General features: G+C 44.0%; 1 protein-coding gene across 4 annotated transcripts in view; it reads left to right on the top strand.

Moving 5' to 3' along the window:
- LOC115384424 (uncharacterized) overlaps positions 1-21390 on the top strand; it is a 34821-nt gene extending 13431 nt beyond the window's left edge. The window contains exons 3-12 of one of the 4 annotated variants that reach the window (XM_030086706.1): positions 5611-5666; positions 6952-7045; positions 9813-9877; positions 10493-10568; positions 13317-13412; positions 13495-13650; positions 14126-14230; positions 15042-15136; positions 18706-18787; positions 19535-21390. In XM_030086706.1, coding sequence (XP_029942566.1) covers positions 5611-5666; positions 6952-7045; positions 9813-9877; positions 10493-10568; positions 13317-13412; positions 13495-13650; positions 14126-14230; positions 15042-15136; positions 18706-18787; positions 19535-20622 — 1913 coding nt within the window. In that variant the 3' untranslated portion in view covers positions 20623-21390. Of the gene's footprint in view, positions 1-5610; positions 5667-6951; positions 7046-9812; positions 9878-10492; positions 10569-13316; positions 13413-13482; positions 13651-14125; positions 14231-15041; positions 15137-18705; positions 18788-19534 lie in introns of all 4 variants that reach the window. The other 3 variants (XM_030086701.1, XM_030086713.1, XM_030086719.1) reach the window with 3 other exon arrangements.
- Positions 21391-25927: the final 4537 nt, after the last annotated feature.

Below are 25927 nucleotides of genomic sequence, written 5' to 3'. Positions count from 1 at the left end.
AGCCTCGTTCTTATTGGAGAGCACATAAAAAATGCCTACAGATGCTAACACTATGAGAAAAGCTTTCCGTGGTCCCAGAGCGACGCTTCAGAGAGACTGATAGAAGGGTGAGTGAATACGTCACTGAAAAACGGAAAGACAGAATGTCCACCACCAGAGCCTGATTCAGCTGAAGGAGCTGGAAAGTTATATACATCATTTATGCAGTTTGGACCCCTTGAGGTTTCTTATTTGTTGCTTATTGTTTCTTATTTGGAGAAAGAGAATATATTTTTTATTCAATACTGGAGTAATATTTTTTCTTCCTATATCTCGTGAAATGTTATCTCAGTTGTGAGTTTTTGAGTTTATAATAATTGTATAATAAAAAGTTCTTTTATGAGTGACCTTATTGTTTTCAGTATTTTTTTTTCACAAAATGATCTTTGAAAAATAGGAGTCGTGTTATAATCGGAGTCGTCTTATATTCGGGCCAATACGGTATTTTGGAAAACGGAGGGAAGAAAGTGTCCGTTTATGAAAAGATTGTAGCATGAATTGCAATGCTTTCTCAGATGCAGGATTATTAGGTTAAGACAGATGCTAACGCTAAATAACTAGCTTTCAAATTCGGATTTTTTAGGAACATACCAAAGGCGGTAAAAGAGTTAAAAAGTTGCCGAATCATGCCTGGATTGCACAGACCACAGGCGGAGAAAGCAGCTGCTGGATGTATGCTATGGTAGCTGTACTGTACTGTACTGATCAAGTCAGGTTGGCGAGCTAACTTGAATGCATGATTAGCCAGCCGAATCCCAGCATTAGCGAGTTGCCACAGGTTGCTACTTCCAATATATTAGCAATACTTTCCATTATTTTGGGATATAGTTAGCCTGTTCGGTGTCAGTTTAACTGTGGAAAGGAAACAAGAAACATGACTTACCTCAACATGCTTGCGCAGGTTGGATGTCGAATTTTTGTAAGCAGAAATTGTTGTCTTCTTGGGCATACATAATCTGCATTGCATGATGAAACTGTCTCCCCTTTTCTCTATGAAGCTGTAGTGGTCGCTAATATAGGGCCAGGGTTGCACAGCATTTTTTGAATCTGTATCCTCACGGTCGTCCACTTCAACGCCTTCGCCAGCCTCCTCCATGTTCGTCTGTGTGAGTTGCGCCATCGCGCTGTCTCTGCTAGCGCCAATGAACCCTCTCCTTCCCGTGATTCATTTCCAATATTTTTTTTTTATTTTTTTTAATTTCTCTTTTTTACTCAGTAACGTTTGTGATGTAAAATGTACCGGAGTACATTACTTAAAAAAAACGGTGCTTAAGTAAAAGTAAAATTACACTTTTTAAAAATTACTTGAAAAAGTATAAGTACACAAAAAAGCTACTCAATTACAGGAACGCGAGTAATGTAATTCGTTACTTTCCACCCCTGGAAATAAGTACAGTAAATTGCTGTGAAAATATTTAGGTTGAATTACTGGAAAAGTAATGCAATTATTAACCAATAATTTACTGTAAATTTACAATTTAACAGTGTAATATATTGTAAAATCCATTTAGTTTTAATGAACCCTCTCATTTTATGCTCAAAAGAGAAAACAGAACAAAATAATGACTTTTTGTCACTTTATATTCAAGCTTGCGATCAGTGCAAACTGCAATATTACATTTAACAGGAAATTTTCCTGGGCAAACATAATTCCAACATATTCAGAACAAGCATACGAGCTCCTTTATAAAATGTATAAAATTTGCAACAGCTGTATGGTCCCAATACCACTCCTTCCTCAATCGACAACATCCACGCCCTTGGCTTCATCAGGTCACCTGAAATAAGCAGATGTATGCAGTCATAAAGATGTGGAATGCTGAATGTGTCGTTGAGATGGTGAGGAACTTTCAATGTTAAAAGAAAACATCAGAAAAGATCAGAATCAGAAGAGATGGAGATAAGATACAAAATTAAGAAAAAACATTTTCAGAACATCAGTCATCCAGTTACAGTAAGTAGACATATGTAATGAATATATAATAATTTATAAAATATGCACAGTTTTCACATTTTTCTTACAAATATAAAGTTCAAATCAAAGTAACAATACCTTGTACAATCAAGCAGGGGGTGCTTGGCAGCTCCTGTGTCCTTTGCACATCAGCAGCAGTGGCACATGGCTGTAGAATAGGATCCCTGTTTCATACAAATGTTGCAGCAAAATTTGTGCTTACTTATTCAATCACTACATGCTTATTTATCGTTTTAACAACTCACTTAAAAAAGAGAGAAAAAAACCCACAAATGTGGAGCAAACAGTGACACTCAACGTCCCTTTAGCTCACACAAACAGTTAATCACACCGACTAACCTGTAAATCCTCTGTGTGGTCGTCCCTTGCAGCCTTCGGTGAGGTGGGTGTCACACTCGTTTAAAATGTCAATATAGTGGCGAAGGTGGAAAACGAGGTTAAATGACCTTCTCTTGTTCTTCGGGCGGGTGGTATCAAGTCCATGCACCAACAGTTGATAATAGGGGTGTAACAATACATGTATTTGTATTGAACCGTTTCGGTACGGGCCGTTCGGTTCGGTACAGGACTGTGCACGGGTCAGTTCACGGGCCAAAGCTTGGTTTTTTTTTCTCCGGCTCACGGGCCGGATGGTGCGTGTGTTTACGTTCTGCCGCTAGCATGTGCAGCTACACCTGCAGCCATGACTGCTACTGCTAGCAGCTTCGTCCATGCTTCACATGTCCGCGTGGCGCATTGGTCCCTGGGACATCATGTCATGAATTTCTGTCCACGGACGTCCGCAGCGCGCAGGACAGATTTTGTGACCGCGTTGCGCGTATGCGCACGTCGCGCCGGTACACGCATGCGCCAGAGCACCGCAGCAAACAAACCATGACAGACGCTAACTTTGAAAAGTGAGTCTGCGAAGCGAACAGGCTGCAACTCTGTCTGCAGACACCCAGAGAGAAGCTGGAGGACGGAGAGAGCAGAGTCTGTCAGGAGGAGGAGAAGGTCTGTCACAGAAGAGAAAGCCGTGTGCGAACTATACCGCGGCTGCCGGGGGGGCTCACTTATTGGGGGGGATGTGCGTGCCTCGGAGGGAATATGTCTGCTTTAAGTAACGCTTAAGGCATAGCGCCCCCACGCTTCAATGGTGAGGACAAGTACTGCATGCAGGCCGGCATCTTTATTAAAGTGAAATAGTGATACGCAAATCATCCATTAAAATTGGCCTAATTCTGCCTATAATAGGCTCTATGCACAACTCAACCACTTCCTGAACTTCAGGAGGCTCCTTGTTTCCTGTCTTTCATGATAGGACGAGCTGATTAATACAGGTGTGTCTGAAGGTGTTACAGAGGTCAGACACACCTGCATTAATCAGCTTGTCCAATCATGAAAGACAGGAAACAAGGAGCCTCCTGAAGTTCAGGAAGGGGTGAAGTTGTGCATAGAGTCCATCCATGATTTTGATCATACAAAATCAATAATAATAAATTAAAGGAAATACATGGGGGAAACAGCATTTTTCCAATATTTAGCCCCCCCCCCCCCCCCCCCCCCCCCCTAAAATTTCACAAATCATGTTTTCAGGTTTTCATGTCTCATCAAGGGGGGCTGAGACCCCCCTGGCCCCCCCATAGTTTGCAAACTGAGTGAAAGTATCTAATCGCTCGGGCGCCGCCCGAGATTCAGAAACAGAGAAAAAAGGCTAAATAAACTCTGATACTAAATGATAACGTACTGACAATGTATGTGCCTCATTTCCTATAAATAATCTGAAATAAAGGAGCAGATAAACAGTCGAGAGAGCCGGAAAAGCTTCTCGAGGATGCGTGGCACAGCTGAGCCCAAATTGTAGCAGGAGAGAAGAGCGTTGGCGTCGGTGATGTGCCGCAAAATGGACACACACATGCGGACACGGGAAGCATGGACAACAACAAGAAAATATAGGTTTTGCATTTTGTTCCCTACTGTATCAAAACCGAACCGAACCGTGACCTCAGAACCGAGGTACGTATCGAGCCCAGATTTTTCTGTATCGTTACACCCATAGTTAATAATATTTGAAAAAAGCCGCGGCAGGTCCCACAATTCAGTGCAGTTCATGTAATTTGTTGTGTTTTTTTGTGGAGAGTCTTAATATACTATTTTGCACTGAAATAACACAATAAAATGCTGTGAAATCACAGTATTGACTAAAACAACAAATAACACAATAGTTTACTGTGATGGCACTGTTTTTATAGTAAACTTCTAAATTACAGTGTCATACTGTCAACATTAAAGAGGCACAGCGCAGTTTTGAATATTGAATATTGAATTATCAATTATTCACACCCACACACGTTTTCACCTTTTCCTGATGGGCAGCAAGAGCTATTTCTGCAAGATCGCAGTCGCTCCTGTTTTCCTGTGCCAGGGCCCTGCAGGCGCAGCAAAATGAGTGATTCGGGTACGAATCGCTCTGAGCTGTGCGTGCACGCTGTCCTTTCTGATAAATGTGTATTCGCTGCTTCGCCGACCGTCAACCGCCAACCCGACCCCATCCGAAACCGGCCCGCCTTCCGCGGTGGACACCGCCCCACGGAGGAACCCCCGCGACCCCCCGGGGAGGAGGCCTCCCGGAACCCGGCTGCGCTTCGCGAGTTCTAGTTCCACAGCTTTCACTGGAAGTTCTCCTGTCTGTAGCCAGAGCAACGGGTGAGCAACTGAGCTTCACGGCGTGGCTCAGTCACGTTCAGCAGGTGTTTCGCACAATCGAGTATGGGAGACCCTACCAGAGGCATAAAGCCCCCAACAACATAGCTCCTGGGATCATGCTGGCACTCACACTCCCCCACCACTTTAAGGTTGCAGGTCAGAGTTCATAGTTTCGATAAAGGTAAAATGATACATTGAAAAGGAAACTGGGTTACAGAAGCATGCTTGGTTTATTAGGCTATATTGTAGTAAGTATTGCTACTGAGATACGCTTTTTTTCCACAACAGGGCTCAAAGGCAGTGCTATGGCTGTCTCAAGCTTCCTGTAACCTTCCAAGTCACTCTCTAAGTTCATTGTTTGATAAACAATAATTCATTCATTCATTCATTTTGCAGAAAATAAAATAGTTGCAAGTGCATTTTGTAATAATCTTCTCAAAATGTAATAACTTATTGCATAATATTTGTTACAAAATGTGTTGGGGCAGTTTATTACAAAATGCGGCTTTATTACGAAATGAAATGACAACATCATTACATTTCGGGCACTTATTACAAAATGCGGCTTAACACGCCTTCATGTGAACAACCTTAGCTTATTTTTTATTTAATAATTCGTGGAGCACGTTTGCGCCGAACCATGAAGAGGAATCCGTACGGATCACGGATCAATGGTAATCCCGTAGCACCGCTACTGTAAATCAAACTCTTGGCAGTTAAAGTGCAACAAATACATTTTAAAGCAGGTCAGAGGACAGAAATGTGCATTGCTGAAGGAAAAAAGTCGTAAAATGCATTTAAAATACTTAAATCCTGAACATGGGAGATATCTGTTTCTTTTTCAAGTGATCCTGAATGTGTGGCATCGTGGCTCAAGACTAAATTTGCATGAATGTTTCTGTCTTCACCAGACATCATCATGGCTGACAGGAGAATTCCTCTGGAAAAGGAGGAACGCACGTCTGAAGTAAATTTAAATCCCTTAAAGTCTAATTCAAACTTGATATGCAAACGAAGTTTAATCACTGACTTCACCACATCACTCTGTTGTGTATTTAGCTGGGAATAATGTGGTGTCCATCACACTTGATTCATGTTTAGCAGGTGCACACACCAGAGATGCTACATGCTAAACTTAACAAACATGACTTATACATCCATTAACAGCTGTCTGGAACATGTTGCTCACACAGTAAGTTCAGTCCCTCAGTCTATGTCTTCAAACTGCGGCCCGTGGGCCAATGGTGGCCCACAGCAACATTAAAGGGGCTGTATCATGCTTTTTTAGCTCGTCCAAACCCTAGAAATGGCATTAACATGGTAATAGTTTATTTTTGGCGTTAAGGAAAAGTAATTTTGTGTGAAATAAAAGATTTTCTGGGGCTAATTCTGAAACCCGGAATAGAAAACGCTCCGTTTCACTGAAAATCCCACCTCTCCCCCTGTGGACTTTGTCTGACAGCTACTTCAACCAATCAGCGCTTCAAAACAAATACGCTGCCTAGCTTTAGCTCTTTAGCTCTAGCTTCTCTACACGCAAATACACGTGAAAACATCTTTTCCTGTGAGAAACTCACCAAGCGCAGATCCTTCAGCCCCTTCAGACCCTTCAGACCCTTCAGACTCTTGCTCTTGCTTGACTGTTGCTTTCAGACGATGGTTAAAGTTTATCTCCATAATTGGAGTTACAAAAAAGCGGCAACGCTGATTGCCGAGGGCCTGCGGGAGGGGGGCTCAGGGGAGCCATCTTCTCCGTGTGACGTGAACGTGGGAAACAGAGCGTTTTCATGGTGTGGGAGGGGCTGCCTCTCTGAGCAGCAGAAACACAAGGAAAGCTCAAACACGCAGGCACGAAGGAAAAAAACGCTTTGGGGGTGTTTTTGGTGAGTACATAACTATATAACAAGGTTAAAACATACAAAAAGTGAATTTTGCATGATACAGCCCCTTTAAGTATAAATGACGAATGGGGGAATGTGAGTGTTTGTATGTGAAGACATTTGTGTGTGTGTGTGTGTGTGTGTGTGTGTGTGTGTGTGTGTGTGTGTGTGTGTATCTGCACGTGTGATTGTGGTGAAGGTGTGGATATGAGTGATTTTATTAAATAGTGATTGTTGTATTTATTACTGTAACACACTTTGAGTTGTTTTTTAAACAAGAAAAGTGCTTTATAAATAAAGTTTGGTTTAGCTTGGTTGAGAGTGTTCCACCCTTATCACAAACATGTATTCACCCCTGTCCTGTTTTCACCGATCCAGATCAGTCCTCCCCTGAATGATTCTGCAAGCAGTGGCAGCAGCTCTGATGACAATTGGGAGCCCCGTGGAACAATAAAAAACAAGAAAGGTGAGGGGGAATTCCTGAAAAGGTGTTTTTTTTTTCACATTTGTATTTATTCAAAACATTTCAAAGTGCAGTTCAAAAATTATCGAAAACTTTTTGATGTAAACAACAAATGTGCATGATAGACTTTGCAAAGTTCTGCAGCAGATATCTTGTCATCTTCAGGTGACGTTGCTTCCCGAAAAAATAACCGGTGGGAGGAGGCACCTGCAGCCAGTCTGTTGCATTGGTGCATCTCTGTGCCCGCGTGCCTTTCAATGGCCGCCTTTCCTTGGGTGCTAATGTCAGCATCACATCGACAAAGTGTGCAATAAGCACGTAAATCGCCTTTGCTGCTCTTGCTAATAAGTGTGTGCTCTCTTGACCACTCTGAGTTGAATGGCGGCTGTCTTTTCGGCATGTTGACATTCAGTGAGACGTGGTAGCTGGCACATGGGAACAGGGGGCGGCTTGTTTACATTTTTTCAACCAATGAGAAACCAGCGCATTGAGTGACACTGCTATTAGCCAATCATTTTTAACCACATTTCTTTTTTTTTTTTTTTAACCAAAAGTCTTACACCATTGGCCGATATGCAGTGTTGCATTCAGGTGCAACTCTAAAAAGGAGGACAAATGAGCGTCCGGCTTGAGACTGCGCCGGACGCCGGACAAGACGTTTAAAATCCGGACTGTCCGGCCTAAATGACGTATGGCCACCCGAGATGGCAGTCTAGAAGAGGACGAGGACTCTAGTGAGGATGACAGCAAGGCATTAGAGGAAGAAAGAGATGAGGAAGATGGTATAGATTTTGAAGCCAATAGTATTTCACACATCTACTTTAAAGCTATAGTGCGTAACTTCGGTCGCCCTCTAGCGGAATTCTGCGTTCTTACAACAATAAAGCCGGCGCTTCCACATGACGTACGCCCAGCTGTCCCCGGTGTCCCTCCTCCCCCTCTCCCCCCAACCGCTGCCACGGAGATTCGTGCGTTGAAAACTGTTTTTATTCTGGTGTGAATAAAGACAGCTGGTGAAAAAAAAAGATGGACTCTGGGAGACAAGGTGCCTGCTAATTTGTAACCGACAGGTTCGTGGATGAAAAGACCCAGTGGTCGTCATCGGAAATCATTTGTTGTCCATTGGTCTGCAGTAGCTGCGTCTTGATGAAAAACGAAGTGTTAAACACAAAGTACAGTGTTTCCTGCAGGAAAAGAGTTTGGCGGCGGGGTTGGTGGGGGGGGGGGGGGGGGGGGGGGGGGGGGGGGGGGGGGGGCTAGCGTGTGGTGTCGCTGCTAACGCTGCCGGTGTTCGAATGTCAGAGAGTTTTTTTTTTTTTTTCTCTCCTCTCCGTTGTCGGTGCGCTGCACAATTTAGCACGGGTGGGGCTCCCGGACTGAAAAGGTCTGGCGGAAACCATGAACTCGCATGTTGCTTCTTCGGTCTGCCTGTGAGCTGAGCCTGCTGCTATGAGACCCTCCCGTCCTCCCCCTCCCTTCTTGTTGTGTCGTAAAATGCGTAATTTCCTCCGCGCCAGCGCGGGAATGTCGCCGGTCGACAAGGAAAGCAAGAATTATATATATTGAAAAGTCCCGCGACATGTTAGAGGAGCCGATCGGCTTAATATGCATTTTGTCATCTCCACTAGTAGTGGCTTGGCTAAAACGGACATTCATAGACATTTAAAAGTTACGCACTATAGCTTTAACGGCATAAAGAAAAAAGTAGACTCTGTTAGGTGATCTGATCTAATCATACTTTTAAGGATTTGATAACAGTAAAAAATGCCAGTGAGGGGAGCAGGGAAGTCTTGATCCAGTTGATAATCACTGGCTTGACTGTGCCATTCTGTTGGTTATTTAATGGAGGCTGTTGGATAAGAGGAGCATCCAGCACAGTGGTCAGTGGAGGAGGTCACATGACTTCTCAGTGTTTGGGGAGAGGAGGGAATAACTGAAACAAGCATGCATAACATGCACTTGAGGCTTTTTCCTCCTCCTCTGGCTAAAAGTCCTGTCAAGGTTTGTTAAACTTCTCAGACACCTTGACAGTAGCATCAAACATCAGTCATGATGAAGTTTTGGGCTTCTCTGTTGGTGCTTGGTTTTGAATTCAGATGAAGTTTAGTAAAAGCTACAAGTGTAAGTGCTGATCCCTTGGGTGCTCCGGTTCTCGTGCACCCACTGAAAATTTAGCCAGATGGATAGCCAATAAAAAATAAATACAGAAATAAACAAAACTGTGTTTTGAAAATGAACCATGCTTAGTTGAATGAAGAAGTGTTGTGTTAACCGGGTATCAAACCCCTTCCTCCCAGTCTTCCTTCCACCAGAAGGAGGGAGGGTGTAGGCAGCTTCTCTGGGTCTGAGTCCTCTGGAGGACAGAACAGACCCTGAACAGTAACATTGGTGGCTCCTGCAGGGAGGGGAGCCAGAATCTGATCTTTGCCTTCCTTTAGGTGTAGGAGACAAAACCATTTCATGAGTCTCTCAAACATTCATCACAGGAGAATCAACCCGTTCTGTCATGGCTTCCACCGCACGATTCAGGTCGACAGTCATAAATGTTTTCACTGTAAATCCAACTACTGCTAGTTAAAGTGGAACAAACACATTTTAAAGCAGCTCAGAGGACAGAAACATGCATTGCTGAAGGAGAAAGGTAGTGCAACTGATTTAAATACTTTAAGTCTGGTCTAGGGAGGAATCTGGTTCTTTCTCAAGTGATCCTGAGTGTGTGACATTGTGGCTCAAAACAAATGTTGCATTAATGTGTTTCTGCCTTCAACAGAAAAGGTTGGCAAAGGATTTTTCCAATTTAATCACAAGAAGAAGAAGAAGGAACGCACGCCTAAAGTAAACTGAAATCCCTTAAAGCCTAATTCATACTTGATATGCAACCGTTGTGTAATCACTGACTTCACCATATCACTCTGTTGTGTATTTAACTGGGAATAATGTGGTGTCCATCACACTTGATTCATGTTTAGCAGGTAGCATCGCTGATGTGTGAGCCCCAAAACTCTTTAGCATGTAGAATGTAGCTTGTCACACGGCTCAGAGTTACGTGGGACATCGACGTAACTCTGCTGGTCCAAATGTCTCTGCTGATCAAGTCACTGATGTTGCATAAACTAGCTTAGACCCCCTCTATGATGAAGCCTGGTCCTGGACGGTCTCAGTCCTGCATGTTGTAAATGTCTCCCTGATCAGCACACCTCAATCCAACTTGTTAAAAAGACCCAATAAGAATCTCTTCATGTGATTGAGGTGTGTTTCACATGGGAGAGACCTCAAGCATGCAGGACGGGGTCCCTCCAGGGCCAGAACTGACTCCCTGGTCCGAACTGGTTGCTGCCGTCGCAGAGGGGACGCCACCATTAGCAGAACAATTAACTGTAGTCTTCACAGAAAAACTTTGAAAATCTATTGTTCAGTTCATGTGGTCTTCCACAAATATTTCCCTTTTAGCTGAAGAAATCCAAAGACACCAAACAAAGGAGCCGTTCATCTAGAGAGCCCACAGAAGAGGAACGAGGTCCATCAGGTATACATCAGTACTTTGTTCATTCATGACTTTCTTTAGTTGCCTTGTTTAAGCCACATTTCCACTGTCAGTGTCATGTGACCAAATTCAGAATTTTTGCTCTTATGTAGTCACAATAACACTAATACTAATACAAATACTAATTAAGATAGCAATAATAATAACAATAACAACAATAATGTTAATAATAATAATAATAATAATATTAATAATAATAATAACAATAATAATTAAAGCCGCACGCGGCATTGGTCGGGACCGAGCGCCCTCGCGGGCCCACGACTGAGACATCCACCCACAAACATGCCAGTTGTTTGCATCTCCCGTTCACTAACAAGTAGCTGTTAGCATCTGTCATCCACTAACAAGTAGCTGTTAGCATCTGTCATCCACTAACATGTAGCTGTTAGCATCTGTCATCCACTTACATGGAGTTGTTAGTGTCTCTCATCCACTAACATGGAGCTGTTAGCTTCTCCCATCTGCTTTTGAGAGTCACTGAATGAAGGCACTGAGTGTCAGAGTTTGATTGACAGCTGCTGTCAGCTGTGTAACTGCACTGTAAGCCCATACGAGGGGGTACCCAAAAATTCCCGGAATGTGGTCATAAAATACTAACAATAATGAGTTTGGACTTCTGGCCGTCAGATGTGCTACAGGTAAGCCTCGTGCTTATCTGTGAAAAAGCTGAGCTCTCAGAGTGACACTGACGCCTGTCAGGTGCTATTCATAGTAACAGAGTGCAGCAGCGGTCTGCCATTTTTCCAATATGCCGACATTAACCGGAAAGCCAGAGCAGCGCGCAAACATTAAATTCTACTTTTTGCTGGGAAAAACAGCAGCAGAAACACTCACCTTGTTGCAGCAAGTCTACAAGGATGATGCTCTGGGGAAGAATCAGGTCCATAAGTGGTTCGGGCGGTTTGAGAAGTTCCAGATGTCGGCGCGTCAGGTCCGCTCAGCCGTGAAAACAATGCTGATCTGCTTCTTCGCTGTCCAGGGTATCGTCCACAGCGAGTTTGTCCCTCCAGGTCAAACTGTAAATCAGGACTACTACATGGAAGTCCTCAGACAGCTCCGTGAGGATGTGAGGAGGAAGCGGCCCGCATTGTGGCGGAGTGGAGCCCGGTTGATCCACCACCACAGAGCGCCAGCGGACACGGCACTGCGCGTCACGCAGTTTCTGGAGAAGAATGAGACGAATCTCCTCCCCCATTCGCCTTATTCGCCAGATGTAGCCCCGAGTGACTTTTTCTTGTTCCCCGAGTTGAAGAAGGAGCTGAAGGGACAGCGGTTTGCAGATGTGGAGGAGGTGAAAGAAAAAACGCAGCCGGCAAAAAATTGCACAATTATGCACGGGTCTGACGACGCATTCGTGAAGTGGGAGACACGGCTGGAGCGCTGCATTAATGCGGATGGAGATTATTTTGAAGGCGACGGTGGTGTTTCATTTTGGAATGTCAGAAATAAAAAGTTACAATCAAATTCCGGGAATTTTTGGGTACACCCTCGTATATGGTAATGTCAGTTAGAGTGGGAGAGAGGAGAAAATAAAAGTTTCTGTTTGGGAAACAACTGCTCCTTGTTCCTTTCATGTTTGGCAAAACTGAACAAAAAATACCACGTTTGATAGAAAATGTAGTTGTCTTTCAGTAGGTGACGCTTTCAGAGCAGTCAGACTTTTAGTTTGGACCGTAGAGGCCTCAGTTTGTGAGAAGCGATAGATTTTTCCCCATCCGGCTCCATTATAACTGAGAGCAAAAAAATGCAGAGCGCACACCTTTTCACTCTCGCGAAAACTGCCACATATCAACATATTTTCCCCACTTATGTTACATCTTCTTGTTCGGAAGAACCTGATGACGCTTCACGTTTGCCCGGTTTGTTGACAGGAGTCACGGTTTAGCCACACTCGACACTTGTTCGAGGTGCTGAAAAAAGGTGACTTTTTTCATTTTTTCCCTATTAAAACGGATGAGGGTTGGAGCAAGGCAGGTTTTCACACTTCCAACTTTGAGGGCTAAAAACATCCACACCGTTACACTTTTGACAAAGTTGTTCACACAAACGGTCTCGGAGGAGATAATTTTTTTCGTGAGTGATTTTGAGCAAAATTTTACTTTGAAAGGGAAATCGCGGACTTCCTGATGGATTTAGGTCAGGGATGTCAGTGCGTGAATTTTAGATCTCAATGAGATGAACGTGTGAGTTTTGGTTTGATCTCTCTACGACATTCCTACGGGCCGTTGCGGTAGTTTTAGTGTTTCTAGGTGGCGCGAGAGAGCAGATGCGGTCAACGTTTCCATTTTATGATATTTTTTGCCGGTCATGATGTGCGTGCCAAATTTGGTGAGTTTTCGTTCGTGTTTAGGGGGTTAAATTTGGAGTCAAAAAGGGGGTGGTCGCATAATAATAATATCTAAGAAATGGACGAACAACAATAGAGACCTTGTCTCTGTCCCTAATTAAAGCCGCAAGCGGCATTGGTCAGGACCGAGCCTCCCCGCCGGCCCACGACTGAGACGTCTTTGTACCTTGCTGTCAGAAATCCAGGTCACTGGGGGTTTTGCTCCTCTGTAAACATCAATTTTCTTGATTTTACCTCATTTTCTGTTGTAAAAGGGCTTTTATTTTGGAAAGGTAGTATATGTTGTCACTGACACTGGTTAACCCAAATTTGCCAATGTGTTTTGTTTTAAATGTCACTTTTCACAAAATTTTGACTTTTATTTTCTTCTGTTTCTTCAGACCACCAGTGTGAGACATACAGCGACCCACTGGGCCGCCGGGCTGAAGCCACCGACTGCCCGGAGGGCAGTCTGAGCGCCACGGCGACTGTCACAGGTAAGCCCCGCCCCCCTCCATCATCCCTCGCCCCCTCTGTCCCAATACGTGTCTCCGTCTTACGTGCTAGACTCCTCCCCAGGCAACCCCAACCTTCAGGGCTTCAATGGCTGTGCCCCGCCCTCCGAGTGCCTTGATCCTGGGCCCAGGAAGCACTCCATTGCCCTGGACCCGGATCCGATTCGGAAAGTCGTGAAATGCTGCAACCAGCTGAACCCCAACCCCAAATTTCTCCCCAGTGAGTGTCACAGTGATTAATCTGATTAATTAATTAAAGCCACAAGCGGCATTGGTCGGGACCGCGCCTCCCTGCTGGCCCGTGACTGAGATGTCCTCGTACCTTGCTGGCTGAAATCCAGGTCACTGGGAGTTTTGCTACTCTGTTAACATCCATTTTCTTGATTTTACCTCATTTTTTGTTGTAAAAGGGCTTTTATTTTGAAGGTATGTTGGGCTTTTATTTTGGAAAGGTAGTACATGTTGTCATTGAAACTGGTTAACCCAAAATTGTCAATGAGTTTTGTTTTAAATGTCATTTCTTGCAAAATTTTGACTTTTATTTTGAAGGGGTTTGAGGTTCTTATTTTGACACTCCAGCAATGGGCTCGGTTCCTAATAAGAAACAAACGAATAACAATAGAGACCTTGCCCGGAGGCCAGGGAACAAAGCCAGTGTTCCGTGAAGCTTCACTGTCTTCCTTGGTGTTCTCCAGACCACCAGTGTGAGACATACAGCGACCCCGACGACCCACTGGGCCGCCGGGTTGAAACCGTCGACTGCCTGGGGGGCAGCCTGAGCGCCACTGCGACCATCACAGGTAAGCCCCCATCACCCCTCCCCTGTGAATGAGATCAGACAGATTGGGGGGGGGGGTGATTCTGAATTTGACCGGGAGACAGTGAAGCTGTTGGAGGACGGAGGTGATGTGAAAGGAGGAGGTCCTGGAGATTATGCGGGTGTCAGAGTTCTGGACCATTTGGAGCTTATGGAGAGGCTTGTGAGGGACACCAAAGAGAAATGAGTTACAGTCGTCAATATGGGAGGTGACGAGATCAGATCTGTTTTAGCAAAATGCCGGCAGGAAAAAGACTCATGCATTCAGATGTTTTGAGATCTAATACAGGACTTGTTCATATATGGAAATACAAACTTCTCAGGCACTGTGAGATTAGCTTCAAACATAAGTCGTCATTCTTTTTTTTTTTTGGACTTCGTAGTTGGTGCTTAGTTCTGAAATAACGTGAAGTTTAATAAAAGCTCAAGCTCCCACTGAAAATGTGGAGCACGGCTGGTGGATAGTCAATAAAATCAACTGAGGTTATTAAAATGAATTCTTGAGGGAGTCTTGTGTTGCCCGGGTATCAAACACCTTCTTGTTTCAAGAAGGAGAACACCATCGTGTCGATAAATTTTTTTGGCACAAATTCTTTTTTACCTCCAGTAAAATGAAACAACATGAAGTGAGGTGAGTATATGGCAGCGAACCCTTTCTGAACCAGGACCTTCTCTTTCTCTCCAAGTCAGCTGGAATAGACCAGCACCCTCCTTTGAAATTGGACGGTTTATTGAAAAACGAATGAGGTCATGTGGTAAATGTGGCCTTAGTGATCATCTTTTTTTTCCTGCAGATTTTCAGACTTCGCCGCAACCACCTGTAATCACCTGTGGTGGGGATTTCTCCAGTTGCCGTCGAGAACTGAACTTCTCCACTGAGGACCAGCAGGTATGAATAATCTCTTAAATGAATGCTAGGAATCAGTATCTGGACTCGGCTCACCGCTGCTGTCACAGGTGAAGGAGGGTCTCAGACCTCCAAGCAGATGGAGAGACAGGAGCTCTTTGTTCAGGGGAGGTGGAGGAGAGAGGGAGTCCTGCAGATGAGGCTCAGAGCCAGTGTCGGCTGTTCCAGAGTGTCCAGAGACATGGAGGCGAGGGTCAGAGTCCAGATATCAGTCTGGAGCTGGGTGGAAGTGTAGTCTGATGAAAGGCACAGGTGAAAGACATCACGGAAAGAAGAGGAAATGGAGAAATGACTGACACACTCACAGTCTGATGCATTGAGAGTCACCAACTACCCCAACAAGCATGTCTGCAGATTTTTGGAGGAAGCAGGATTAAAACACGAACCTCTTTGAGATGAGAGAGCTCACCACTGCTCCACCGTGTCACCTTAAACAAAAGTCGTGTCTCCACTGCGCAGTTGTGCCGGTACAGGGAGCACGGTTGTGAACGGCCGTGTAACGTGACGGATACGTGATGCCATTAAGCGAAGGTAAACACAGAGCTCTACTCCGGCTGTTTTTCCTCAGCAGCACTTCTCAGTGACAACTTGGTTTTGACTTACTGGAACCACTGAGTATCATTTTTGGACTTTAATACATCGGTATTAGGATTACTATCGCAACCATTGGGGGCCCAAATTCTCACCTTCTTCCCATTTTTGTGCAGCAGAATTCACCAAGTGTTGGCTTGAGAAGACAAACGGGGTTCAAACCGCGGTGAGATACAATAGTTTTACCCTCACAACTTAAAACCTTTCTGTTTGCTCAAGCATTTGCTTAGTTTTCGGGCCAGATTTGATCTCCTTTTTAATGTGGTCTATTTATCTATTTATCTATCTGACTATTTATTTGTATTTAATTGTTGTTTTATTGTTGTTTATTGTGTTGTGAAGCACTTTGTGGCTCTTTACCTGTGAAAGGTGCTATATAAATAAAAAATACTTACTTACTTACCCTAGTTTTCATGTTAGTGCAATATTTTATTTATTTTATTTTTTATTTAACCTTTATTTATGCAGGTTATCCCATTGAGACCCAGGGTCTCATTTGCAAGAGAGACATGTGCAGCAGCAAATAAATATCAGACAGACGCACAAAAATAAAACATGAAAATATACAGACACTAAGATGAAGCAGTAAAAACACCAATAGTCATGCAGACGGACACCACGTAGATTAAAAGGAGAGGCCAAAAGTGACACACAAGGGTTCCAGTAAGTCAAAACAAAGTTGGCATTGAAGAATGAGCCCATTATATGTTCAACCAGATTCTTTCAATTTAATTTTATCCAGTTGAGCCTCACACAAGACTGGATCCACCTGACCCACGACCAGGTCCTTCTGGGTCCAGAGGAGGGGACATTGAAAAAAAGAAAAATCACAGAACTAAACATAATGTATCATAGGAAAAGATTTCATCAGGGGAGCAAAATTATGTCAGTCTGGAAGTTGAATTTGCTTCTGCTCAGAGATATTGACCTTTGAACTCTGACGTTGGTCCCTCTTTTAAAGCTTCTACTTTGACAATGAAATATGCGAGAATCATGGAACTAACTGTTATACAAAGCTCTACAACTCTATTATGTGAGTTTTGGCTTGATATTATCACCAGCAGGGGGCATCAATCCAAATGAGTGTATTCATCATCAATCTAAACCCTTAAATGTACTTAAAGGGACTTAAGGCAAGATTTGTGAAAAACTACACATAAATTTCCAGTTTTTTCATTGCTAATGGGTCGTGAAGCACTAAAAACCTAAAATAACATCCCAATCCGCATATCTGTCTGCTGCCTTATACAGGCTGTGTGCCACAGAATTTGTTGCAGTTCGGGGTCCAAATTTCCCGCGCAATCGTGGGGATGTGACGTAAATTGACGCTGTATGCGCGTTCCCGACAGCTCTGGAACAGGAAGAACATGGCCGCCGTGGACACGGACTCAAACACCATAGATATCATATAAGAACACTAGATGGCTCATGTGCGCTGTAACCCAAAGGAGACTAACGTCGTCACATGGCGGCCATCTTGGTACATGGCCGCTCACTCACTCATCACATTGATGTCAATGGAGCGTCAACTTTGAAATAACTCTCCGACGGTTGAACACCTGCAGCTGCCCACCCCCGAGCCGACAGCTCACATTATTAGCATTTCCCGCTGCACACCGCCCCCCCCCCCCCAAAAAAAACACGCTACCCCTCCATCCAAACTTTTTCCTACATATTGATTCTTCAGTAGCTATCAAACGACCTGAATCCACTCAAAACCCACAAAAAAAAGTGCCACCACGAAGAAAAAAGGGACTTTATCACCGTTATCTCCTGAGTCAAAAAAATAAATAAAATGACCGAAGACAGTGCACGCTCCCATGCCGCCTTGGCTGGTGGCTGCAGTTCCCCACAGCGCTTATCGCGGCAGCACTGAGGTAAATTTTGTAAAGTTGCCTTAAGTCCCTTTAAATTTTTTTATTTCAGTCTTCTATTTAGGGAGAGAAAAAAATTGAAGAAGGAACAACAACTCCCAACAGAGTCACAATGCAATGTGTCTGAAGACGCCTTGACATGTGTAGTTCTACCTGGCTTTCAAATGGTGTGCCAGCGATGGTTTGATTTCTCGCGAGATACTGCAATTCCCTCGAGATCTTGTGTTCTCACGATAAGGCCCCCCCTGCTCCTAAAATCAGTGGGTTGTTGTCCATTGACAGCCTATAAGATGGTTTTAGCGCAGGGCCCCGGGCAGATATGGAAACCTGGATGATCTGGTTCCAATACCTGTCGAACAGATGTGCATCTGAGACACACGTGGTGGGTTATTGTGCGTATGGGACCACCCGGTTGTCAGTCCGTGTTTTTTTGGAATATGGTTCCCATAATGCTTTGCGACTTTTTCACATGAGCAAAGAATCTCTGCTTGTTTGTAACTAAAAACAAGCAGGGTTAAGGGGACATTAGGGTTACCGCCCTAATGTCACGGTGCAGGGATGGAAGGACCCACGTGCAGGCAGCCCGGCAGAGTTGAGCTTGTCTTTATTGAAAACAGGAACGCAAGGCAAGCTGAGCTGAGATGCAGGCAGGGGAACAGGAACGCGCAGACAGACCCACAATGAACCAACAAGGACAAATGAGAACGCCAGGGCTTAAGTAGGGGAAAACGCAGGTGTAGAACATTAGGTGTCACGCCCTGTGCCCCTGCGGCCTTGTGGGGGCGCTCGGGTCTTGTTTTGTGTTTGTCTGTCCTCCTGTTCTCCTGCCTACCCACCTGTCTGCTCCTCATGTTCTCCAGTCTGTCTCGTTACTGCCTTAATGTTCCACACCGATGTTTTCCCCTACTTAAGCCCTGCTGTTCTCTCTTGTCCTTGTCGGTTTGTTTTCCCATGCCTGCACTCTACCCTGCCCTGCGATCCTGTGTCTATGGAAATAAAGGAGTTTCTGTTCAGCCTGGCTGCCTGTGTGTGGGTCCTTCCACCTGCATCCGTGACAGTAACACTTCTCTTGCCCTCAAACCTCAGGTTTCCTCTAAAGCAAGCCTGGATGAATCTACAACCTCATGTTTTGTTTCTGCAGAACGGAAGAGGACTCCAACAGTTTCAGGTCAGTGTTTATATTTCTATGTATGAATGCTGGGAAAAAAACACATTTACAGAAAGACAAATTAAAATAAGAACACATAGTGAAGTTGTTTCCAACTTGGTATCTGAGGTCATTTCAGGAGACTCTGACATCGCGGAGTCCATGGCTTCGGGTTCCATTTACAAAATGTTCGATCGGAGGCACTGAAAGTGCTACTTTCTCAAAATGGCTCCCAAGGTGGAACTTTTTGAAAATGCACTGACTCCATATCTGTGGAAAAGGGAGAAAATGCTACTTTAAAAAAACAAACAAACAAACAAACAAACACTCAAACCGTCTCTGTGGAAATGAGAAAAACGCAACTTCTCTAAAATGCTGTTCCTGTGCATGAGCACCACGGCTGCAGTAAATAGTTCTTCTGTATATTCTTGGACAATTAAAAAAAAAAAAAAGTTTTTGTAATGAAACCACACACGCGTGTGCAGAAAACAAGACGCTGTTTACATTTACAACGGGAGAGCAAAAATCTTTGAATGAACAGACGACCGGGTTGGTTTGGTATTACATGTGACTCTCAACTTTAAAACTACCAAATCCCAGAGAGTATGGACTGTGAGTCTCAGTCTGGACATAAAGGTTGTGCCTCTACTAATAACTACGGCCACGGTGTCCTTGTACAGTGACAGCATTTCTACCATCTACATGGAGTCTGTTGTGTTGTGCGTTAACAATTGACCTGTGAAGTTTTGCTTTCCTCTGTTTCTTCAGACATGAAGCCCTCCCTCCCCACCATCATCACTGGGAACGTGAGATCCATCCTGAACAAGATGGACGAGCTAACGGCGCTAACCTGGTGCCAGAAGGAATACCAGGAATGTAGCCTGATGCTGTTCAGTGAGATGTGGCTAAAAGCAGATATCATTGTTGGGGTGGAGGGGTTTCGGCTGATAAGGGGAGACGGGTCACTAGACATGGGTAAGGGGCGAGGAGGGGGGGTAGCTGCATTTGTAAACAATAGATGGTGTCACCCTGAGAAGATTACTGTCTGTGAGAGACTATGCAACAGCGACATTGAACTGCTAGCCATTAGCATGCATCCATACTGTCTCCCAGAGGAATTCTCAGAGGTTATTGTGGTAGTTGTGTACATCCCCCCCTCTGCTGATGCTTCATCAGCCTGTGAAGCTCTTCGCTCTACTGTAAGCAGACTGAAAAGAAAGGATCCAGAAGCTCTCCTCTTAATCGCCGGGGACTTCAATAAAGCAGCTGATTTCACCTTGCCAACATTCAAACAATATGTCAACTTTCTCACTAGAGGAGATAAAACCTTGGACTTGTTTTATGCAAACATTGCCGAGGCATACACAGCATCACCCCTTCCTCCACTGGGGGGATCCAACCATGACTTGGTGTATCTTCTCCCTGTGAACAAGTCTGAAGTGGACAGAGAACCAGCTGCCAGCCACACAAGGAAGATCTGCTCTGAAGACATGGTGGAGAAATTAACAGAGTGTTTTGACAGGGTGTGGGATGTGTTCCGTCAGGATCATGGGGAAGACGTTGACAGTTTTATCAACTGCATCACAGTGAACATTAACTTATGTGTAGACTCCACCAAACCCGCCAAGATTGTAAGACTGTTGGTGAACAGCAAACCGTGGATCACTAATGGCATAAAGACCCTCCTCGAGGAAAAAAGGAGGGTTTTTATTTCAGGGGACAGGGAGCAGATGAAGAAGGTGCAAGAACGATTAATTACGGAGATCAAAAAAGGGAAGAGTAGAAAAAGAGAGCTGAAGGAAGATGCAGAAAAAAGCAGTAGCAGAAGGTTGTCAGTGGTGTCTGGAGGAGTCTGAAAACTCTCTCTGGACACAACAACTCCAGACCTGTGCTGGGTTGGAATCAGGAGTGGGTGAATGACAACAGGTTTATTATTATGTTCTTTTCTTCTTCTGTTGGTATTTTCTGTTTGTTGAACTTTTAAACAGAACAAACATCTTGTATATAACTGATACACAAAGACTTTCTTTTCTTTCATTTTCTTTATGTTACTCCATCCTTGTCTCTCCCATTTACAGCAAGATGATAAAAAAATACTGTATGTGTTTGTATATCATGCATATCGAATGGAATGGACAGGTTTTTCAACAGGTTTTAATGGCCACTTCCCAGCTGTGCTCCCAGGAGAATAAACCAACTACTGCAATATATTTATATCCATATTTAGATTTCTATATTGCAAGCAATGCAAATGTTTTATTTGATGTACACTAGCATTAATTTTTGCTTGCACCTTTTTATCTGTGTGTATTTTTTTATTTATGTCCTTTTACATGTGAATTTTCCTGTCCTGTGTGAATAATGTTGCTGGAAACACCACTGATTTCTCCACTAGGAGAATAATAAAGATACATCTTATCTTATATTCAGCCCAAATCCTCAAAAAATAACAAATGTGAGGCTATGTAGCTGCTGAAGAAATTATAAAGTCAAACTTACTGGAGTGAAAGTTGAGGTTTAAAATTCAAAGGGGATCTGATACATTTATGATGTTAGGAGCTGCATTACTGAGCCTGTCTGATGTTCAACGAGTGGATGGTGTGATCTTGAATAAATAAGGATATCTGGTGAAATATGTTTTTTTTCATTATTTCATTGCAGATTTTAGGTGATCTTTCATGTACCCGTACCAGTATGGGCACTCATTACTCATAATACTGTTCAATTTCAATTCAATTCAATTCAGCTTTATTTCTATAGTGCCAAGTACAACGCAGTCATTACGAGGTCCTTTTACAGAGAAAAATCAACAAATCCACATGAGCAAGCATTAGCAACTGTGAAAAGGTAAAACTCCCTTTTAGAAGGAAGAAACCTGCAGAACCAGGGTCAGAGGTGGCGGCTTTCTGTTTCTTTCTATATTCCGGTTGGGGTGACGGGACAGAAAGAGAGAAGAGGATAGGACAGACAGATTGAATTTCTGTTTCAGCTCAGCATTGCTCCAGTTGATGAAGGTGGATCAATATGGAAGGCTTCAGATCACGAACATCAGGGATCCTGGGGGGAGGTGGAGAGAGAGAGAGAGAGAGAGAGACTACAGGAGGGAGAGAATTCATAGACTAGAAGCGAGACAATGGTTTATGACACGAAGTGAAACATGTCAAGTGAGAAATGAGAGAAGTAAAGCTCGGTGCAGGTCCTCCAGCGGTCTTAACCTTTAGCAACAACACCCCTAAGAAAATGGTTCACTAAAGCCTGAACCAGCCATGAGACTTTACCAGCTCTTGGCATCTTAACGAACAGCTCTTTAAGATATGACGGCTGTTCAGAGCTTTATAGGATAAGGGAAGGATTTTAAATTCTATTCTAAATTTAACAGGAAGCCAGTGAAGAGAAGCTAATAATGGGGCTGATATGCCACACGGTGGAACAGTGGTTAGTGCTCTTGCCTTACAGCAAGGAGGTCCTGGGTTCAAGTACCGGCTGCGTCTCGGGTGGAGTTTCATGTTCTCCCCATGAGTGCGTGGGTTCCATGCTGATACTCCGACTTCCTCCCACGGTCCAAAGACATGCATGTCAGGTTAATTGGTTGCCTGAAATTGGCCTTAGGTGTGAGTGGTCATATAGAGTATTTGCAGCTGACGTCACACACCCGGCCTTGCAATGCACACTGGGCAGTCGCCACCATGTTGGAGTGAAAACAAACACTCAGGTGTGAGATGCTCTTTCACTATTTGAGAGGATTATGCCCCTAATTTTGGTAGGAGGAGCACATGAAAAGATGGAAAATGACCACAAAACGGTAAAGACATAAAATACGTTGTGTTTGCTGTGAAAAGTTTTGAGATTTGGTGAAGAAGTGTGAGAAACATGCGATCTGAGGTGCTGGCTGTGAAATGTGAAGATCGGTTTTGGGTTTGTTTTGCCGCTGACGGGAGGCGGTCGGCTCAGAGAATATTATGCCTGGTGTCATCGTAAAGAGTAGATTTTCTAGTGTCATGTGAAACTCAATATGAGATTCTGACTGTGAAGTGATCTCCTCGGCTCTGAAGTCTGGCCACTCCCATCTGAAACATCTGGACTTGAGTAACAACAGCCTGCAGGATTCATCAGTGAAGATTGTGTGTGCTGGACTGGAGAGTGCAAACTGTAAACTGGAGACTCTGAGGTCAGCTCACTGTCTGTAGTTAGAATAGTCAGAATCTGTTGGAGGGAAAACACTGACAGCAGTTGAGAAGGATTTTCCCCTCTCTCTCTCTCTCTCTCTCTCTCTCTCTCTCTCTCTCTCTCTCTCTCTCTCTCTCTCTCTCTCTCTCTCTGTCTCTCTCATAATAAAACAGGTTGAACCAAGAGTTGCCCAGTCACAGTAAACAGTAAACTTTGTGTTGTTTCCTTGTGTTTGTTGTTAAACTCAGCTCATGTGTGTCCATGAAGCAGCAGAAATCCTCAGTGTGTAGCTTCTGTGTTAACGAGAGATCCGGAGACTTCTCTGGAAAGAGCTCCTCTCCAACTGTTGGCAGTTTGGACTTGACATTTAAAAGGCATCTTTCACACTGCAGGCAAATGCAACTTAATTCGGATTCTCTCCTCACAAGTGAGGCTACAAGAGACACAATTTGAAGAAAACTTGAAGTTGATTTTTTTCAAAATCCAACAAGCGATAAAAAATATGGAAAAAAATTCCAATATTTGGTTGTAATGGATGAAAGATATGAGAAACAACTCCCAGAGTTTTCTGTTTTGTTTGTTTGTTTGTTTTTTGTTCTTGCTTTGTTCCGATTTTTTTTTTTTTTTTTTTTTTTTTTGGTGTGGTATAGCCTATGGAAAATGGGAAATGATATAAATTGATGAAATTGTACGGCATCCATATTTACTTCAATGAACAGCATGATCAGTGTGTGTTTGGAGCGTCCAAAGTAGCTGAGATCGACTCAAGCGCCCCATGACCGTGAAAAAGGCTCGGAAAATGAATTCATGTGCTTCATTCTCTATACACAAACTGCAATAAAAGAGCAGACAAACACTCCAGGCTGCTGGAAAATGGCCCTGACTCGGTGAGTCTTAGCAGAGACTTCACCAATCACTGATTAGCAATATAAATGAACGACATGGAATCAATCAAGAAGCGCCATTTGATATGTTCGGTTTTGGGGTGAATTTAAGGTCAGCCATTGCTATCTGGTTGATGAACACACGGTCGTATGATGGTCACGCTGTACTCTGATGAAGGTTGCATGTACAATGTGGTGTGAATGATCAGATCTCAGCGACAAATCAGAATCGAGCATCAAGACCTGCAGTGTGATGCCTAATATCACTTCTGTCTCTCTTTATTCAGGTTGAACTGCAAGTTATCAGAGATCAGCTGTTCTTCTGTGGCTTCAGCTCTGAAGTCCAGCCCCTCCCTCCTGAAACATCTGGAGCATCTGGACCTGAGTTACAACGATTTGCGGGATTCAGGAGTTGAGCAGCTGTGTGGTTTTCTGCAGAGTCCACTCTGTGATCTGCAGACTCTGAGGTCAGACTCCATGTTTGAGTTTGTGTGTGGTGAAGGTTGTGTTGACACTAAAGGTCAGACATCAGGCTGATCTGAGAGTGATCCACACTGAGGATCTCCATGAGAAACTGAGACTTCTCTGTATTTTACTCCTGTGACTGTGTCAGAACTATGTGCAGCTCCATATTTCAAAACTTGGTAGAAGAACCTCTGACACGCTCCATGTTGACCTTCAGCTTTCAAAGCAGGCCGATCTCTCCTGGACCAATCCTGTTGGCTTCAGCTGTTTAGACTTTATATTTCTCAACTTCATCTCAGTTCAAAGTTCAACATCAAACTTTATCCACTCATCTCACTTCCTTCTCTCTTTATTCAGGCTGAGGAGCTGCAGTTTGTCAGAGATCAGCTGTTCTTCTCTGGCCTCAGCTCTGAAGTCCAACCCCTCCCTCCTGAAGCATCTGGAACACCTGGACCTGAGCAGGAACCCTGTGCAGGATTCAGGAGTTTCTCAGCTGTGTGGTTTTCTGCAGAGTCCACTCTGTGGTCTGCAGACTCTGAGGTCAGTTGACTGTCTGTTCCTGTTGTAGAAGGAGAAATGTCTGTCAGCAGCTGTGATCTGAGACTCTGATCCTGCAGTGAGAGAGTGGACTGAGCTCAGCAGCAGCTGACTGCTGTGTGTGGACATGAGGAGGAGTGTGAATGTTGTGTGTGATGAAGATCCACAACAGCAGAACAGCTCACTGATTAGGACTCAGTAATGTGAGCTCAACTGTGTCGATTTTAAGAAGAGACCGGAAATGACAACCAAGGGTTCCCGGAAGCTGAAACAAAGTTCTCCATGAAGACCTTGGCCACTATATTTAAAACAAATCCAATTCAATCACATTTCATCCTGTTGAGCCTACAAGATAATTTGAATAGAGAACAACTAAAAAATAAAAAGGATATGAAAGGAAGAGGCTAGACTAAGGAAAGAGATACAAGATCTGTTTATATTTGTATATTTCCACACAGCCACTGTGCTGTGGGGAAGTAGAGATTCACGAATTTGAATCTGTTGTCCAAGACCAACATGCAATGCGACTGCACCAGTAGCTTCAGTGTGCGTCAGATACAACTGCCTACTTAATGTGCAATGCATCTTTCTTAGTGTGTCTGCATTGGTAAAAACCCATGGTTACATGGATAATTACAAGGTTTCTCTCCTCTACACCCATGTTTTCTATTCTTACGTGATGTAGCCGCACTCAGCGAACAGCAACATGGAGGAAGGAGAGGCTACGGTTGAGGAAGAGATATTTAATGTGAGTCAAACGACACACAAGTCAAGCATTTGGCGCAGGGAACTCAACTCTCATGCATTGAGCATGAGACACACACATTCCAGCCCATTCACACGCCCCACACCACACCCGACATTTCTCATAACTCGGCCGTCATCAGGACATTAAAAAGCAAATAATGACAGAAGATTGTAACAGCTACACAACCTGTTGTGCCGTGCAGCACCCTGCTGCTTTTCGAGACACACCCCATAACAGCAGCACGCCGTTTTCGTCGCTACCGCTGTCAGTGAGCTGTTCGCTTAACTGTTAGCCATGTAAATGGTAAATGAACTACACTTTCATAGCACTTTCTACACTGCTACAGCAGAGTCCAAACTG

This window comes from Salarias fasciatus, chromosome 3 (genome assembly GCF_902148845.1).
Source record: "Salarias fasciatus chromosome 3, fSalaFa1.1, whole genome shotgun sequence".
NCBI classification, from domain to species: Eukaryota; Metazoa; Chordata; class Actinopteri; order Blenniiformes; family Blenniidae; genus Salarias; species Salarias fasciatus.
This window is presented reverse-complemented; position numbering and strand designations above follow the sequence as displayed.